The 19,741-nt window shown below is 49.5% G+C and overlaps 1 protein-coding gene across 1 annotated transcript in view; it reads left to right on the top strand.

Annotated features, from left to right (window-relative positions):
• ERI3 (ERI1 exoribonuclease family member 3) overlaps nucleotides 1-19,741 on the top strand; it is a 134,801-nt gene that overhangs the window by 34,265 nt on the left and 80,795 nt on the right. Inside the window, exon 6 of the mRNA XM_068406331.1 lies at nucleotides 19,498-19,570. Within this exon, the coding sequence (XP_068262432.1) occupies nucleotides 19,498-19,570 (73 nt within the window). The remainder of the gene's footprint in view (nucleotides 1-19,497; nucleotides 19,571-19,741) is intronic.

Here is a 19,741-nt window from a genome sequence, read left to right as displayed (position 1 = left end):
TATTGTGCTGAATTCACTTGGATTCCTGTAATCTCGCTTCAGCTTTTCATTTCCTCAGAGCGCTGGATAAAGACTCCTGTTGTTATCACACCAGTAAAGCATGGGCTTGACACATCCAATGCTAAACTGACATCCACAACTCGTTAGTAGTGTTATTTGGTTTTCACTGTGACATTGGTTTCCCCAAGTTGGAAGCCTAAATAAACTGCACACAGCCTGGGAGCAATCAGCACCAGTTCTTCCCTGCAGAGTGGTCTTTGTAGAGTGTCAGCTCCTTGCCTGTTCTTGGTGTGATTAGTGAGACATGAGTTATGAGGACCGAAGCAGCAGCACAGGCACTAATGGAGATGAGAAATTTGCCATGCTCCAGACAGGAGTGGGGTATGTGAGCTTTTGAGTCAGAATCTGGGTCTCTGCTGGGGCCGTGTCCAGAGCTGGTATATGTTGCCAGTTCCTGTGTTACTGGTTTAAATTAAGAGTAAGGCTTATTTTTCTTTATATATCATGTTTAAACTTTAGAGACCAGCACAAAGACAGCTGCAGGGTTGTGCTAAACTTCTGTTTCTCATCTGTTCTCTTTTCTCAGTTCTTTACTCCTGTATTGCTGTTCTGAGAGTCCAGTTTACCGCTTTTGGTGGTGGTTGTGAGGAACAGAGTTATCTTTGCTCAAAGCCCATCTTTCCATCATTTTCACAGGGGGATAGCAGGGTTCCCAGATAATGACATCCTAACTTGGTGTCTGTATGGAGTGGGCAACCTTCTGGATGTGGTTTGTTTTTTGCTTCAGAGCTCTACAGTGGGCAAACAGAGGTAAAGATGAGCCACATTTCTGGTGAGCCCTAGGGGCTGTGGGGTGAGCTGGCTCAGCAGGACATGCAGTTCTGGAGCAGAGATACTCAGTTCACCATTTGCAGTGGTCTCTCGCATGGATTGTGCCTCACTAGTCAGCTGGAAAAGAAGACTCCACTCCTGGCCATGAGGTTGCAGTGAGTGGTTCATCTCTCTCTCTTCCTTTTAAAAAATTTTTTTAAACCATTAACTTCAGAATTCAATCCTGAAGCATCTCCAGGGCAAAGCAGAAAGTACATGTCATGTTTCCAACCACATGGATAGCAGGAGTCTGGCTGCAGCCGCTTGGTGAGTAGCACATCACGCCACTCCATCACTGATTGGGTGCTGCAGTGTGTAGCGTCACATCTGATTAGCACCGTGCCAGTGAATGAGGCTTGAGTGAGGACTCCCTGCCAGCTCTGACTTGTCTCATTTCCCATTACTTTTATCCGTCACCACAAATCCCAAGTCTCCCTCCTGAACTAATTAAGTTTGCGTGTGTTTAGACACATTGCCAAATAGGGTTTAGCAAAGCAGAACTGAGCATCTCTTTCTAAAGAGGGAAGGCAGAGAGCTGAAACAAGGCCGCTCAGACAGGGAGTTAGAGCCTCAGAGATGTGGAACATCTAGGAGGTATTCTAGGGAATCACCCCGTGCTTCCCTGCAAGCCTTGCGTTGTAGCTGGTGCCCTTTGGTACCACGTCGAGACCACACGCTGGGCACAGCAGGCACTGGGGCAGTGGGAGAGGAGGCAGTGCTGCTTGTCCACATTTGGAGAAGTGTGTTGATGGAAGCATTGTGTGGTAGAAACCCGACTGGATTCCAGAGGAATTCAGGGTAGTGAGGTGAGTGCAGTGATTCCTGGCTTAGGGAGTGGCGACTTGGGGCAGGTCTGTTCCTAACTCTGCTGCTCCTCTTCTCAGCTTCCTTCATAATGACAGCTGCTTGCACAGCTGCCTGCGAAGCAAGCTGCTGTCCTCTTACCCAGTGTTTCGTGTGGTTTGGAGTTGCTGTCCTTTGTTGTCCTTAGCTTGGCTGTTGGTAGGAAACCATACATCCCTGTTCCTGGCTTCTCCAGCAATGACCTGGGCATTTAGTTCGGCTTCTGTCTGTGTGTGCTGTTGAAGAGCTGAGGCATGGTATCTTCTGGACAGGCCTGTCTACTGTGAATGCTTCCGGTAGGTGCCACTTGTAGGTGCCAGGGCATTGTGAGGCACAGTGGGGTGAGCAAGCTGGATGGGAGGGAGTGGCTGGAACGAAGAGGGGGAATCTACAAGCCTGTCAATGGTGGATGTGAGGACAAGGTGGGGAAATAGCCCTGTTGAAGCCAGGAGTTGCAATGTATGTAGCACTCCTAGCTCAAAGAAAAGCACCAGAAGAATAGCGATTGTCAAGGTACTGCTCTCTGCTGATGGTGTCTAGCAGTATCTGAGTCTGCAGGATTCAAGATGGAAACTCAGCTGCTAAAGGACCTGTGAAGCCTCCACGTGGCTCGGGAATCCTCAGGGATTGAGGCACTGTGTGGCTACAGACTTGATTTCTCTTGAACGTTGGAGCTTTCTTGGAAGATCAGAGAGCTGTTTGTCTGGCTTCCCTCTGACAACAGGGAGCACTAGTCACAAGGAGCTGGGTGCCCAGAAGAGGACACCAAGCATCTGGGATGGGCTTATGGAAGTTCAGCATGAGTCGAGGTCCTTGGCCATGCCACCAAGGCTTTGTCATGGGTGTGGTGCACCACGAGGACAGTCCCCGTCGGAGGGATTTGGTTGCTGCTGGAGAGAGGCTGTTGCGGGAGAGGGCTCAGAAATGGAGCGCTGATCCTCTACTGGCTGCGCTGGGATCAATTGGCTTTCAGCACTCGGTGTGTGTGTGAACTAGGCTGGAGTCGGGGAGACAGCAGCTCTCCTGCCACCCCTCCCCTTCCCTCTTGTTAAGATGCAATTTCTTTAATGAGGAAAACCTCTTGAGGAGGAACATCACCTTACTTGAAGGCTTGTCCTGACAAGGCACTTCAAGCCGACAGAGTCGCATATCAACTTCAGCAAATATCAGTCACTCATTACAGAGACTATTCTTCCCCCCCACACCCCCGCCAGCAACACCCCTCGTTCCCAGACAAGGGAATGAATCACACTCCTGCTCTTGAATACATCATGACAAGTCGTGGTTCTAATGAGAGAGGGCCATTCATTCTGGGTGGAAAGTTCCCTGTGTCGACACAGAAATGTTATTAATTAAAGAGAGCTACCTGAAGCAAAAGATGAAAGGAGCACCAGACCTGCCAAGCTAAAATATGAGTGGGGATACAGCCTCGTTAGGCACACGGTCTTCGGGCCTCCGAGTGCTCAGCGGGAGGATTCCTTTAGCCTGTTGCAAGGAGCTATCCTCCAAGTTTAACAGCTCCAGGGATGGATTCAGATACCTGGTGTTGTCTGCTTTAGTACTGGGACCTCATCCTGCACCTAGGATGGAACTGCCACTAGTCATTAAGCAGATTGCGTTGATGTGGCATTGGGTGATGAGGGGAACGTGCCTCTGAAGGGCTGAGGGAGCTGCTGGCTGCAGGAGACGGTTTTAGTGGAAAAGAGGGTACTCGATGTCTGTCAGGGTTGAGCCCTTGTAATGTAAGCTCTTTAGTGTGGTTTATCTCCTCTGAAATGTCAAATTGCCTCCCTCTGTGTATGGAACTGGTTTGCCTGCTCTTAAGCACAATGTGAATTAATCTTGGCAACCGAAGAAACATTTTTACTGTGTGTTCGTAGCTACAGAGCTGAGATACGGTGAGGTTAAGTGATATGCCTATGGCTTTGCAGGCAGAGGCAGGGAAAGGAGCTGAAGCCACGTGCTGAATCTGACCTGCACCTCAATGTCAAGAGCATCAGTTAATCCTTCTCCTTCCAGTTTTGGATCATTCTGCAAATGCATTGAACATAGGTAGAAATGCGTGTAGGCTTTGGTCTATATACCTCTGACATGAAGATGCTTGTACTGCACTTACTGTGGCTGATCAGAACATGCTAATTTATGTCTCTACAGAAAACTACTGCTCAGAAGTTTTTTATTTTCTTAAATAAGTGTTAAAAGGCAAGTACTCTCTAATGTAGTGATAAAACACAGTGAAGTGTCTTGAAATGTTTATAGCCCTTGGTGCTCTTCCTAGGTTGCCTATTAGTAAATTCTGAGCAGTAAATTATACCATTGCTTAATTTTATCTTACTGTTTTAATTCTTTCTTTGCGAGTTACACAGCCTGGGAGGATGCTTACCTTCTCAGACCAGCTCCGAGTGTGACAATGGGTTGGTGTTTCCAGCCGTCTGTTCTGGAGGCTTGGTTTGAGATCAGCCATAGGTCACGAATGAAGGACTGATGGTGTTAGTGTCCCTTGTGCATACTGTTCTTTATCACAGGACCTGGAGGGGGTTGGTAGTCTCTGCCTGGGGGAGAAATTACAGACAGACACTGAATGGAGTGAGTGGGACTGCTTAGGCAGCCATGGGGAGAGGCAGGAGAAGGCATAGGATAGGCTGGTTGGCTGGCAGCAGGGCAGGAGGTATGTTCAGAGGGTGGCTTTGAGAGTAATGAGAAAGAGCTGGTAATGGAAAGATAACATAGTAATCTGTGTTTAAAAATAATAAAACAATTCGTTACCAGCTAAGATCTTTGGATTAGCTTGTTGTTGTTGCTTTTAGTCGGGATCATTTTGCTGACCAAGGCTATGGTGTGTCTCTTCATGTGGTTACATTGGTTGAAGGAAGAGAGTGGTGTGAACTACAGTAAAGGGATGGGACTGAGTATCCAGGGTCAGGAACCTTTCAAGTCAGCTTTGCTGATGGAGTCGTTCATGTAATTACATCCTAAAGTGCTTTGCCGGAGCTAAGCAAGGCAGCCTTGTGAGCATGCTCTTGCTAGCACTTACAGGGAGTAGCACTGACCCCATTCACTTCTGCAACCCTGCAGTCCAGCTTTTTGTTTCTAAAGGAAATTATATCACTTATGCAAAATAAAATTTGGATTTTAAGATTCCCCTTCTGTACATTTTTTTAAAAATGAATATAGCACGCTTTTGTTATCCTTCTGCAGAGGTTCCCCTGGCTGTCTCCTGTTCTTGCCTTTGTTTGAAGTCCACTGGTTGCATGAGCTTCTGCAAGTTATGTTGTCTGAGATGTGTGGCTCTGGGAATGCCTTTGGGTTAAGCTTTGGACGTGAAATCTTTGCATAGGGATCATCATGCAATGGACTATCTCCTTCAGGTCTGCTCCTTGTCTGGCGCGTCATAGCAAAGACATTTGTCATAGTCAGGGCTGTAGTGGCCACAGATTTATGGAGCTGTGATGCCTGACGCACTCTGGGGAGCATGGACTCTGCTGCCTGGGAATTAGGACCAAAGAAGTTGGAAGTAGCATGAAAGATGGTGGAGAAATGTGGAATAAATTTACAGTGTAGGGGGAATGAGACAGGCATTGCATCAAGTACTTTATTTCCAGCACTGAACCGTTGGGATGGGGTCATGAATGGAGAAGGTGGATTTTCCATCCCTGGGTAACTTAACTCAAGCTGCGTTTGGAAACAGTCACACTGAACTGAATGCAAAATGTTGGTCTCTGTGTCATCTGCTCATACAGTAAGGAACCATAATTCCCTCTGCAGCAGGAATTGCTAAGGTGAATTCTGTGTCCAGTGTTATAATGAATTCCAGCAAAACAATTTCAAAATCAATGGGTCTATAATGGTTGTTTGGTAAAAAACACACCCTGGCCTCTGTCTGTACGAGAGAGCCCTCTAATAGAAACTCAGCATCGTGGTTATCCTGTGCCCTGGGGAACTGAAAAGCTGGCTGGCTTGGGGACTGCAGAGGATAAACCACTGGAGGGCTGTTTGCCTTCTGAGTTTTGTTGTCTGCGGCATGTGTGAAAAATAGGATTAGCTTCACAAAGTGTGAATTTTCTTTGTTACTTCAAAAAGCTTAATTTTTCTGGTGTTAGACAGCTGTAGTGTTTCATGTGGGGGCTAAAATGTCAGCTGTCTCCCTTTGGATCCCAGCTCCTCTTACTTCCCAGCCGAAGCAAAGCAGTAGTGTGTTGGCACCAGTGCTGCCTTGCCAGTGGCTTGGCTGGGAGTGGTGCTCTCATGGCTTCTCTGCTTAGAGAGCTCTGCTTGAAAAATACTGCCAGCCTGGGAGCAGCATCCTTCCCCTTGCACTCCCTCTGCTCAAGCCTTGGGTAAGTCAGTAGCTTTCTTGAAAGCATTTTATTTTGTCTGCATGTTTGTTTTCTGTTGGGAGCCATTTTCCTGGATGGGTTCAGTCCCTTTCCTCCTGAAGCTCCTGGCTGGCAAAGACCTACTGGGCCATCTTGAGGTCATCCCTGGTATTTTCCCTCCAGCGTATTCTCATGTGCCTTGTCCAGCGACTCCCTGTATCCTGAGGAGTGGATGTCTGGGTGTGTGCAGGTCTCTCAGGAGGACGCCAGAGCTGCAGACTAACTTTTTGAGCTGAGTCTGTTCCACAGTGGAGTCTACTTTTTCTGAGTGTTTGGCCAGGGTGCTGCCCTCAGCCTGGCACCCCGAAGACGGCGTCTTGTGCTCAGAGATTGCTCTGGACCAGGTGTTAGCAATGACGTGAGACACGTGGAGCAGAATAGAGGAGTTGAGGGGAAGAAGACTGAGGAAGCAGTGCAATGTGCTGGCGGGGCTGTGTGCAGGAAGCCCGCGCTGCCCAGGACTTTGTCCTGCCTTGGTCCCAACAGCTTTGCCTCTTTTCGAGCGGGGCTTTTTCCTCCCCTCTGCCCAGCATGTATACACTGGGACACCCTTTGATGTCCCTATGTAGGTGTCTCGTGGTCATCTCTAATTTCCCTGCTTCAGTTTTTCCATCTGGGTGTTGAGCCAGGTCTTGATGCAGCCCGTGGGCCAGCGTGCCAGAGGTGCCTGGGCACCGTCTGAGTTCAGCTCCTTGATCCTGCCTGGAGTCACGTGTGTCCCCTGCAGACTGGGCGGAGGGAGGAGGCTGGTGGGAGGTTGCCAAGACCTCTCCTCCAGCTCACTGTGCTCCCAGCTCTGAAGAGAACTGTTAGATTTTATGGACCATTTAGCTTCCCAATGGTGATCCTAATTCTTCACAGCATGTATGTGCCATTTCTTGGTTATTAAAAGGACCCCTGAAAAGGAGCTGCCCTCTGAGTCAGTGCTCTTCCATGCAGTTAATTGCAGGAGGGTTTTGCTTAGACTGTGAGGCTTAATATTTCCAAACTCTCCCTGTGCTAAGAGGGGGGATTAATACCCAAGTCTCCCCGCGGCTGCAGGGACTGACCCTTGTGTGCCATCAGGAAGCATGCGGGGGAAGAACGCTTCTGCTGGGAGTAGTTCAAACTTTGAATTGCTCTGGAGGAAGGCCACTTGCTTTCTACGTAGAGATTAAGAGTGCTTTAAGGGCTGGCCGGCCAGGTGCCTAAGTCTTTCATCTCTATACCCTTATATTGTGTGACTCTTCAGGTGCCAAAATAGCTTCCATTCCTTGAGGGCCCAAGCAAGCTCCACCCTTACTGGGAAAGGAGTGATTATCTTGGACTGGCAAGTCAGCCAAAGGATGGATGTCTGCGGTTGCACAGCAGGTGAGAGATGGATGGATGCATGGATGGATGGATGGGAGGTGGTGCAAGGGGAGGTTCTTGTCAAGTCACCGCGCTGCATATGAGAAAACAGAGACGGCAAGGCATTAGGCTGCGTATTTCAGGTGTGAAGAAGCTGCCAAGGTCCCCTGGCATTGTGAAATGCCAAGTGAAATGTTATTGTCATGCAGAGCACAGCAGTGTGTCGGAATTAATGAGACTGGTGTAGGGACAGCACACATAGCCGGTCTGGAGGGTTAATGTGTGCGAGGGTGATAGGCTTAGGCATGGTTTTGTCATCAGGATTGGGAAGCACAGTCTAATGGCAAGACCACATGAAAAGATATTGGAGCTTGCAAGGAGAGCGCTGAAAGTCATCAGTTGCCAAAGTTGTTTTGCGTTCGCTGCAGGCCTGAAGCAAATCGCTGGCTTAAGGGGCTCTAAGCACCTGGGTCTTGCACTGGATTTACAGGTAAGGTGGAATTAGGAGGGGGCTAAGTAATTAATTCCTCTTGCTGTGACCAGGATGGAGAGATGATTCTGACTTGCCACTTCTCCTCAGAAGTTTCTTCAGAAGCTAGTAAGGACTCTGGTTGTGAAACCCGGGAAGCAAAGAGGATCCCTGGGTGCCTGACAATTCCTTTTCTCTGCTGGTTCTTTCTCGCAGGCAGCCTTGGGCTGCCTGTCTCTTTGTTAAGAGAGTGACAGCAATGTGACACCGTGAAAATAATTACTAACAAATCACGGTGGTGACTGCAAACAGCTCGCTGTCTTCAGAGGCATGTCAGGGAGCATTAGAGCAGGGCCGTGGGAGCAGCAGAGCGGCTAGGGGCTCTTTCTCTGCTCTAGGCTGAGGGAAGATCTTCGGAGACCTTTGGTGCCCGCCACCCCCACATCATTCCCTTCTCGTTGACTTTTTCTTTTCTTTCCTCCCTTCCCTGCCGTTGCCATCAATAATTAAGCCCGTTAATTGCACAGTGAGTTCAGTAAAGCTGTGAATGGTAAGACCAGGCTTCTGCCTTCCCTGGATTCAGCAACAGAGAAGCGGAGGAATTTCTGGAGGGGTATTGTGGACAGAAGCACATCCAAGCTGTGTTTCCTATCTTGCAGCCCTTGTGTGCTGCCCTGGGCAGTAATGTTTATTAGCAGTGCGCCCCTAAGAATTCGTGGGCTGCTGGTACATCTAGAGAATGGCCCAATGTCCCAGGAGCCTCCAGTCTCAGTGAACCTGAAAGTAGGTTTGTATTTGTGCAGAGTGTCATGGCAAACATGCAGTGGGCTGGCATCTCCAGCAAAAAAAAATGGGCAGAGGAACGACAGGTCCTTCCAGGATGCAGTAGGGACGGTGCCAATCAGTGTGGCTGAAGCTGCAGGTGAAGATGATCCTTCACAGAATAAACAGCGGAAGGTCACGGGTGAGGAAGGTGGTTGGTACTAAACAGAGTAGCTGAGGGAGTCCCTGCAGGGTTGAGGCCCCTGTGGCTGTGTTGGAGTAGGGACCCTTCTGCAGAGCTACACGGACAGAGTCTGAGCGGAAGCTCTCTATAAAGCCTCTCATTATATCGCTATAAAGCTCCCTCCAAAGGGAGGGCCCAGCAGAGATACTGGAAAGCAGCTGCTGGCTGAAGTGTCCTTCAGCAGCATTGGTAATCAAACCCCTGGGCAACCTTTGAGAGGGGAGCTCACAGCCTCTCCTCCTTGGTGGTATTTCACCCTCTGGTTTGAGAACGGGCTGTGCCGTCTGGCAATTACCCGTGCCCTGCAGGGGAAAGCAGAAGGTGCGGGTGGGAGCCCTCTCCCAGGCGCCTGCTCCGCCAAGCAGCCCTCTTTTCCCATTCCCCTACTTACTCAAGTGATTTTCCCGACTGTCACATCTGTAAATAATGTTGCTGGCGGATCTAGCTAGATGCAGAGTGGCGATGGAGGGGGGAGGGCTGGCGCTGAGGGTGGCTGTAACAGCCCCCTCTCCCCGACTCATACAATATTTATGCAGGGCTGGGAGTCGGCGGCACTGACCTCCGGGTCGTGCTGTTAAACAGCTCCCGCAGCCCCTGCATCCTAATTGCTGCACTTGTCCTTTGCTCTGGAGGATTCGCTGCTCCTTCTCTCCGGCGAAGCAAATAGTAATGGCAGCTTGTGCTTGGAGGTGGGGAGCGGTCTCTTCCCTGCAAGGAAAAGACAAACTTGTTTCCCCTTGTGCAGATGTAATTTGCAGCTGCACAGAGACCGGTGCTCAGATGCTGTTACATGATGTGCTGGGTGCCCCACTGCTGCTGGCCTGGAGGCTGTGCCGAGAGCCCGTGGAGCTGTTGTGCGTGTAATTTTGGGTTGTGTATCATCAGAGTGGATGGGGAGGGGATTTACCCCATCCCACTGGCTCCTTGTAGAATTTCTGTCATCCACTTAGTGGGGAGAAGGAAGAAGAGGCCGTCACAGACATCAGATGAGAGAGTAGACCTGGACAATGTGGTGCCAGAGGGCAGCAGAGATGGTGCCAGGAGAGAAGAGGGATTTAAACAGTGTCACAAGACAGAATGGCGTATTTTCTTGTAGATAAATAATCTGCTTCAGTTAGTGGGAAGAGAGGTGATGCAGAAGGCTGGACACCCTCTATGTGGCTGAGGGGCTCCTACCCCTCTTGCAAGTAGTGCAGCCGTGGCTGGAGGTGGAGAGGTTTTTCACCTGGCTGGCAGGGGCTTCCTGCTGATTGAAGTGGTCCAAAAAAGTCCAAAAAATAAAGCACTTTGATTGCTAGAGCTGCCATGGCTTTCCCCTGTGCCCTTCGGCTGGGCTCCATCCTGCCTGGGGCTTCACGTCGGGTGTCTGCGAGTCCTGTGACCTGACTGGCCACCCACATCCCTTCTGCTGCCTTCCTGAGTTGGCAGGTCCCCTTTGTGACTGGAAAAGTGCTGTTTAGACTGGAGACTAATGGCCTTTAAGTGACATGATTGTATTACGTTAAGCGTCTATAGGCTTTACCATTAGGCACTAAGCAGTTTATGACTCATAGCAGAGAAGCCCTTGTCCTGAAGGGTTTATACGCTAAATGGTTTGGACAGGCCAGGCATGGAAGAGGCAAGGTTTCCTCCTGCCTGTCGCACAGCAGGTCTAAGGAAGGACTGGGACAGGACGTGTCTTCTCAGTCCCAGAGCAAAGCCTTGCTGTAGGTCTTGCATGCTCCAGTTTCCTGGGGAGAAATACTTTTCCGATGGGAATTGTGCAGTAGGAAGAGAAGCACATTTAATTTTAGCTTAATTTCTGTGTATGTTTTGGTTTTGAGGGGGCTTAGACACGATGCGTTGTGGGTGCATCCATTGCATCAGTTATATTCCCTTACTCAGTGCCTAATTACAGTATTCTGCAGCAGGAGTCTGAACGCTCCCTCTTAAAACAGCTAGTATGCAGAGGACCAGGCAATTACTGAATTAGTGTCTGTATGAAAGACTTCGTAAGAGACCGTGTAGACAGAGAAAGGACACGGTCTGTGTAATCAGGCTCTACTGCAGTGTGAATCATAGAATAATTTAAATATAGATCTCTAATCCAGCCCCCTGCTCAAAGCAGAACTAACTTCAAACTTGGATCACATTGCTGAGGGTCTTCAGATGAGTTTGAATGTCTCCAGGGGAGGAGATCCGCCACCAATCTGTTCCAGTGCTTTATTACCTGCGCGGTGAAGAGTTTTTCCTGATGACAAATTGGAAGTTCACCTGCTGCAGCCTGTGGTCGTGATGGTGACTTTCACTGAGAACGTGCCCGTGTGGTAGATGTACACAGTATCCAATTTTGTACACTTCTATTCATAAAATGCTCTATAATGTCGTATTTAGTAAGCAGACGGACCAGTGCAACAAGCTTGTGTGTAGAAATCTGTTTTTAAGGGGTTTTCATAGTGTCAGGTTCCCAAGGCTCGGGGGATGACCTCAGCCTTGGAGACTTTCCAGTTTCTCTTTCATTGGGAGCAGCGTTACGCATTTCTGATGTCAAAGGGAAGTCCACACAGTCATCCTCCCTGTCTGGAAGGGCTGGTGAGAGCATTTGCTTTACCCCTTCACTGATCTGGAGGACTCAGTATGGAGGAGTGCAGAGCTTCTGCCTGCTGCACTCCTAACCTCAGCTGAACCATGGAGCCAGCGAGTTCTGGTTTCTTGCATGGTAATTAAGTAGTTATTTAAAAATCAAGAGGGTCAGTTCTGATCCTACTATCGCTGGCTACTTATTGACTCCAGGTAGAGTTACTCCAGATTTACTCCCACATACATAGCAGCAGAATCAGGCCCAGTAAATAGAGCTATGAATCTTTTTAAGAGAAGCTGTTAAGCAGTAACACATAGATTTATTGTAGCATCATGTGTGTGCAATTGTTGATGAACATCTTCTGTTGGAGGCTGAATACCTGCTGTGTTACAGCCTTGCTTTTAATGTTGAGATAGCATCTCTGCCCGCATCTAGCTGACGCACAGACAGATACCCATAAAAGGGCCAGATCTCGCATGGTGTTAAATGCCATCATGTTTCATTAAGGTTGATGGCAGTGGAAGGCACACAGTGAGCGAGTCACGACAAGCCACTTGCCCTGCGTGCTTTTTTGTGGCAAAATTGTTTTCCTAGTTTGTGGATTGCTCTGGTTGCAGCCTGGGGTAACAGCCTTTTCCATTCGCTGGCTAGCTGCTTGGAAAGCATGAGTGTGGAGGTTCCCCAAATTTCTTAGTACCCAGCAAAAATTTAGAGAAGAGGAGGGATCTGGCTGTTAGCATATGATGGGTGGTGGATGCTCAGACATTTCAGCCAGTGCTGCTGTGAGTCCCAAGCGTTAAGGCTTGCAGCTTGCCTTTTAAGCTTCCTAGTAAGCTTCCTAGTTTAAGCTGCCTGGTAGAGAGAGAAAGCAGCACTGTCCAGAATGGGCACCATGAAAAAAAGAAAGGAAGGTCTGAAAGAGCCAGGTATTAGCCTCGCTGCTTAGCCTGGGTTTTTTGGCCTCATTACACTAATCCAATTAAAGATTGATGGAAAAAGATGACACACACTCCAGTGAAGGGGTTTGTGTGGCAACTGCTTTCCGTCCTGGGCAGCTGGAGTGGCACTAGTTATCCTGTGCCTCACCACACCTCCCCGGGCCCTGCGGACCCACCGGTGCCTCCACACGCCGTGGTGTGTGCTCTTCTCCTGCATCGTGTCTCTCTTATTACTAATGGAGCATGGATGCATTTTAGCTGCTGGTCAGCCCTCATTAATATCCGGAGATGACAGGTTGACATTTGTAAAGAAGACTTGCGTTGACCTTCATGTTGTGCATCGGTGCGCTTGCCATGCGGTGCCCTGTGCTGGATGCTGCTTCCTGCGCTGCCTCGGGAGTGCATTTGTGTTAGCAAAGGGCCAGGCTGCTCTGTAACCCTTTGCTGCTGCCCGGAACACAGGCAGTGTGTCTGGGTATCTCCGCATCCCTCTGCCCATCGCAAGGACCATTCCCCATAAAGCCTCCATCCATCCCAGTGAACCAGACCGGGGAGTCTCGGGGTTGCACTCGTGGCTTCTTATGGAGGTTGTTATTTAGGTACTGGGACCTTAATGGAAGACAGCTTCATGCCAACGGCGATGTCCCATCTGCTTCCTTTTCCTGACTTCTGTCTGGGGATGCAGCAGAAGAAAAGGCTGCGCTGCCCAGGCATCCTGAGTGCTGTCAGTCGCCTGTCTCTCCCCCGACCCACCCAGTCCTGGCTCGAGGACTGCTGCAGCCCGCTCAGCAATGACATTTATTAACAGAGGGGACTTTGAAAAAAGGCAGGCTGCTCCTGCAAAGGCTCCTCGCTGTAACTCCGTCTCCTCCTCTCGCCAGCCCGTCTGAGGCAATGGCTGCTGGTGTTGAAATTCATTAGTATTTCCTGACAGGCGATGGAGGCTTGCTCTGTCTGTTCCCACTTCCCTGCTCTCATGTCCCTGCTTCATGCATGCTGATATTTAAAGCTGATGTGCAGCTCGTAGGCTTATGGCACTGTGACAAGTTTGGGGGTGGTTGAGAGAACTGAGCTGAGAGGGTGGAAGGAAAGTAAAGGAGGGAGATGGGACCTGTCTCAGGGTTTCTGTGAAAGGCCAGGGCTTTTCAGACCCTCTCCAAATGTATTGTCTTTCCACAGCTACTGCTTGTGAATTTTAAGTACAGCCATGCTGGGGTGGTTTGGCCTGTAGTGATGGGGGACAGAGAGGGACAGAACCATGGGTGTCCCCGGTGAGAGCGGGGTGCAGTCACCCAGCAAGGGCTCATCCAGTGGGAAGCAAGGGCGGGTGGGCTCCTCCGGCTCCTTGGCAGGTCTGTGGGGCTGAGGAGTGTGTGAGTGGGGTGCCAGAGGTCTGGCAGGGGGGTTCATCCCTCCATCCTTTGCTTTGGACAGGAGCATGAGGGGAGACTGGCTCTGCTCTTGCCTCTTTGCACTGAGTGGCATGGTGACTCCAGTGCTGGGGAGGAGACGTCTGCCTGCCAAAGCCTTGGATTATGCAGAAAAGCTGCTCCAGTCTAACTTGAATTATTGGGATGGGGGAGTTGGGGTTTGGGGATTGGTTTTTTTTTTGAGGTGTGGGTCAGCATGCTTCAATTTCCACAGGCTGCGGCATGGCTTGGGCTGTGCTGCGTGCCTGGGATGCTCTTCTTGCATGCGGGTGCTGTGGCATCACACCGTTGGAGCCTCCTGGCCTGGCACGGTAGTTTTGGCAAAGCCCAGCTGGGCTTTCTGGGCCTCCGTGGGATGCTTCTGCAGCCTCAGCACTTTGGAGCAGGGTCTCACCCCTTTGCGTCCCCAGGCCATTGAACCTTGCTGGCAGGGACTTACGGTTTTAACCAAGTTTGATTCAACTTAAGGCTGCCTCTTTGGGAGGGTGTGGGTTTACCTAAACTGCTTTAAATTCCTACCTTTGCTCTAGCTCACGTGAGGTTCAGTGCAGACAGATGTGGCTTTGCCTGTCATGGTGCTGTTTCTCTGCTAAAACATCTCAGGTGCCTTAGCACAGGATGTTACTCCCCTGCTAGCTTTCTCTGTTAGGAGACAGCACCCAAGCTTTCCTCTTGGCCTGGCAGACATCCCTCTCTACATCAAAACAGAGCCACGTCTTGACCAGCCTTGCTTTGACTAGGGTGCAAGGCTGAGATGGTTTGACAGCTCCTCTCTTTGGCTATCACCTTGTTGCTGTTGTGTGCTGCAGCATCCAAGCAGCTTCCTTCAGGCTTTCCAGCCCTCTTTCAGCAAAGGGTTTCCAAGGCAGGAGCCTGCCTGCCCTCTGCTTTGCAGCACGGTGCAGTAGGGTTGGCCGGGACACAATTAAAATGTTCTACATCTCTTATAACTCGAGGACTTCAGGGCATGGATTTTTTGGGAGGCTGAAACCAGGTCTATAAAACCGAAGATTTAATGTCCCTTTATCTTTCCCATAGAGGGACTTGTTCTTTTAACTGGCTCAATATCAATACACCCAACATGTAGAAAGTGGCCCAATTTCTTTGTCTCCTGACATCCTGAACCCAAAGCAGATGGACGTTAACCAGCTCTGATTAGTTGGGAGAATCAAGCATTAATTTTTTATACACCAGGACCACCTGAGTGACGGAAATCAATTATGGCCACCCCTCCCCCTTCCATATTAATGTGGTGGCTCTGAGCAGAGACGGAGGAACCTGTTGAAATGAGAAACCCCTATTTCTTAGTTTGACCCCCTAGATAATTAGGGTTAAATTGATATGCTATCGCACTGGTGACACATTTTATCTGCCTCTGTTTGTACAAGAGGATACAATAGTGGAGGAAGGACCAATTTGTGCCCTGCTCTAGCTAACCAGAGCGAGATAAAAGGTGTCACCAGTACGATAACGTTCTTGCCTCATGCTCCTTTATTGTTGCTCAATTTGCCTTTTTTTTTTTTTTAATCCTGTTCTTTTTCTTTCAATACCCTTGGTCATATTTTAACTCCATGCCATCGCATAATGACGCCCTGCTAAATGTGTGTGGAGATAGGCAACTCTGGCTGACAGCCTTCCCTGATAACCGAATTCCAGCCCATCCATCACTAGGCTGCTCTCCTTAACTTAAGGAAAGTGATAACTAAAGCAAGGCCGTTTATCACCGCCAAGCTGTGCGCTTCTTGCTGCCTTGGAGAGAGCTAGCTTCAACAGGAGAAATGCAGCCATGTCACCTTGCCTCCCATTTGCATCTCGTTCATCTCCAGGCTCCATTTACCCTGCAGAATGGAGGAGCGGGGCTGGATGGAAATCAGAGCCTGGGGTGATGAAGCTCTCTGAAAATGGTGCAGAGCTGCCACCTCTGACCACAGTCCAAGGAGGACTTGGACTTGCTTGCCTGGCAGAGAAGAGTGTGCTACCTGCTGTCACTTGCTCTTCTGTCCCAAGGGGACTTGTGTTTTGGGAGTGGGCAGAGGTTGTGCGCTCACATCTCTGCTTCTGGGAGGACAGACTTCACCAGAGGTGCACTGGAGGCTGGAAAATCCCACAGCAATTTTCAAGTTTCTCTCTATCAAGTGCAGTTGTACCTGAAGCCACGACATTTGGCTGATGGGGTGGTTTAAAGAGCCAGCTTCCTTCCCAAGCAGTGAGAGCTTCAGTGTTTGGGGAGGCAGTGAGACCTCGTTCAAAAGCCGGAAGGATCATGTGATGTTGAATGCAGTGAAATGTGCCATCATTTCTCTTGTTCCTTACCTGAGGGAGGGCTGAATGCTGAGCTCTTTGCTCAAGCAAAGCTGCCCCCAGTGAGCAAGACTGACTCTTGCAAGAGCCAGAAGCCATACTGAGCATAAGAGCATGTTTACCAAATGGGCTGCTCAAGTGGATGGTGGCCCTGATAAATGGAGATAATCCCTTACAGGGCCTGGCACTTCTGTTCCCCAGGAGAGCCACAGATGTGCCTTGTTCACTCCAACCTGGAGAAGATGCTGGAGAAACTCCTGCCTGGTCACCAGGCTGAGGAGTGGGGGACCACTGCAGGTGACAAGCTTGGAGCTGGGGACAAGACGTTGCAGCAGTGTTTTCCTTCCCATAGCTACCTGGGGACCTGGTTTCTGTGCAGTGAGAGCCCCTGGTCCCCTGTGCTGGGAGCACTACGTAACCCAGACTGGACCAGACCCATAGGACAATCCTTCGCTAAAGGCAAGTGCATTGGGTGGCTGTATCCCTGCTAGCCTGGAGCCACCAGGTCTGCAACTTCCAGCTCAGGGAGTAGACTGATGCTTTGGTCCATGCTGCTCACAGCCCACACAGGTTATAGCATGAGTGTAGGTCTTCTAGTGCTTGAAAAACTTGGTGAAGGCTCTCTGGTGCTGATGTGAAATGAGGGGAGCACAAGCACAGAGGGGGAGGGCGGATGTCCTTAGGTTACACCGCTTCACAGGCAGTTTCTGGGGTTGTTACTTGTTTGCAAAAATGGGTCATTTATTTAGTTGACATATTTATTTGGAACATTTATTTTCTCCAATTAAAGACCCACTGTCCAGCGCCCAGAGCATACTGCCATCAGTCTCAGGGTGGAAGTAGAACCAGACTGTCCAGTTTGCTGGGCCTTTTGGTCCCATGGGGATGGAAACGCTTTAGATGTCATTCATTGCACTGGGTGGTTAGCTGTCAATTCCTGTGGCTAACAAGAACGATGCTGTACTCGCTTCTTGTGGGCCCTATCCAAATGTTAAGGGAGATAATAATTATTCCTCTAACTGGAGCTAGGCTGAGACCTGTATTAATGAAAACCTTTTGGGTTGGGAGGAGAAACCCAGCTGTTAGTAACATACCTTTTGCAAACTGCTGTCATCATTCTCTCTAGCTAAATGTGAGCAGTGTAAGGAGAGGTTAAGCTGATTATGTGTCTGTATTAGACCAGTCATTTGTTTTAAATGGTTCCTTTTCCTGTGATCTTTTTTTTTAATTTGGGCACCAATAGAAAGCAGCTTTCCTGGAGGAAGAGATTTCTTAGCGGGCTGGTGGGGTCTGTTCAACTACGGGATGTCATGGACATATGTGTAATGGCTGTAAAATGCGTGGACGAGGCTGCTCTTTCTGTGACGGCTATGCAATTGCGAGGAGTGACTCCAGGTGGTTTATTTCAGTGCGGTGGTGCTAGCATCAGATGAGCCGTGCCCAGAGATGAGACCGTGCTGTCAAGTCACATGGCTTCCCCTGCAAATCGCCATAGCCCTGCTGCTTGCAAGCTCATGCTTTTGACAGGCTTCCTACTTTCAAAGAGATTCCCCTGGACCTCCTTATTCAAATGTGTTTGTATGACTTAAATTATTGCTCTTAAATGATGACATGTACATCTTTTCAGGACGAGGCATTTCTTTTTTGTCACAGAGAGTTTATTCCTTTCTTAGTCTAAGCAGGGCTCACAAAGCCAGTGCACTGCTGGGGCTCAGAGTGTGCTGGCTCCATTGGCCACATATTCCTGGGAGATTCCCCTGGAAATGTTTGCAAGCTTCCTTCCCTTTCTTCCCATAGAAATGGAGGCAGCACCGAGACCAAACCACTCTGGTACTGCACTACTCTGAGTCTCACATTATCCACAGGTACCTTATCTGTGTCCCTCCTTCATCTCCTTATTGGAAAACTGCTTGTAGGGCTGAAGAGACGCTGCCCTCTTCACCAGAGGGTTTGGAGCTGGGCTGAGCACTCAGGTACTGCATGAGGTGCTGATGGTACACCCCAGCTCAAGGCAGTGTACCTAGCTTGTATCTACATCTGGCCAAAGCTTGTTCCTGAATTTCAGCCTTGAGTCTGAAGTTGAATCTGGGTTTTTCACTCTTTCCCTTATGGAGAGTGGGAGAAGACTTTGCCCTGGACATGGTCTGTGTTGGGGTGTTTGAGCAGCCAATGCTGGCATTTACAGCTCTTTCTTCCTCCCTTACAACCTCCTCTGACAGCCCCCAGATGCCCGAGGAAGTTGTGAGAATCCCCATCCCCCTCTGTTTGCAAAAGCCGATTTCTGGGGTTGTGGCTTTTAACATGCACAAACGGGTCTAATTTAGTCATTTATTTAGTTGACATATTTATTTGGGATGTTCCTTTGCTTCAGTTAAAGATCCTGTGACCAATGCCCCAGGCGTGCTCAGCAGTATGTGAATGAACAAGATCCATCAATTACTCTTGATCAGATCAAACCGGCCGGGGAAAACTCACATAACTCATCTCCCTGCACAGGCTTGGCTGGAGCCGCATGGCTTTGCCACTCAGCCTTCCCCATCGTAGCTCCACTGCGAACACATTGGGGTGGGCACAGTGTGCGAGGAACAGCTTTCCAAATCCTGGGGTCCTGCTGGCCCTTCAGGCAAGCCACCTCACTTACCGGTGCCATTTTGTTTTGTGAGCTCTATTTCAGCGGCTCGCTGTAGGAAGGGAGAGGATAAATACGTGTGCTCCCAGCTCTGGTTGCTGCTGCTCAAACCCATAGCGAGACAGTGTGCAGCACCTTGTATCTTCAGAGTTGTGACTGCTCTCTTCTTCCAGGCACCTGCTTGGAAAACAGCCTTCACTTTCTTAGCCCTAAAAAGTTGGTCTTGCAGAATTACTACCTAAGAAATGAATACATTGGTGCCTCCTTCCCTCCCTCATGTCTCATTCGGTGTTTTAACCATAAAGGCCAAATGGAAAAGCACCAGGGAATGGCAGGTGAATTGTCAGTCCTTCTGTCTGCCCTGTAAGCCACTGGCTGAGCAGGATGGCTTTGCAGGGATTTGTGATGAGTTCACTTAGCTAAGGACAGCCCAGATGCTCCAGTCGTGTTTGTGTGTTAGCCACTGTGGAGAAGAACTGCGTGCTGCACTTGCACGCAGCTCCTGTTCAACATGTTCGGCCTGAAAGGTGTCAGCAGCCTGGATGTGGCTGGATGTGTATAAGCCTTCAGCCAAGCTGTGCTCTCGTGAGATTTTTTTGCCAAGAGCTGCGGTCCTTCTGATGTGCAGCATGTTACAGCAGACTTGAGGGTCTCTTCCATCTCAGAACGAAATGCACTTAAGAAAACAGAGTTTGTGTTGTCAGGACACTGATTGAATCAAACCTGCTCTCTCTTCTCTCTTACAGGTTACCAGGACAATGCCAGTACTTAGGGCTGCCGGTTGCTGATTACTTCAAACAGTGGATTAATCTGAAAAAGGTACTTTTGTGCAAACTGCCATGGTCCCCGTCTCCCTCTCTCCCCCCTCCCCTTGTCCTTCTCCTTTCCTCTTTAAGGAGGTGTCTAATAACTACTGCTGTTTTGCATTGAAATGAGTTATTTTCTCAGAAGCTGGGCTGAGCGAGTCCTCCATCTCCCTATTGTATCTCC

Source organism: Nyctibius grandis, chromosome 8 (assembly GCF_013368605.1).
Source record: "Nyctibius grandis isolate bNycGra1 chromosome 8, bNycGra1.pri, whole genome shotgun sequence".
Taxonomy (NCBI): domain Eukaryota; kingdom Metazoa; phylum Chordata; class Aves; order Nyctibiiformes; family Nyctibiidae; genus Nyctibius; species Nyctibius grandis.
The sequence above is the reverse complement of the archived record's forward strand: the minus strand, read 5'-3'. Positions and strand labels throughout refer to the sequence as shown.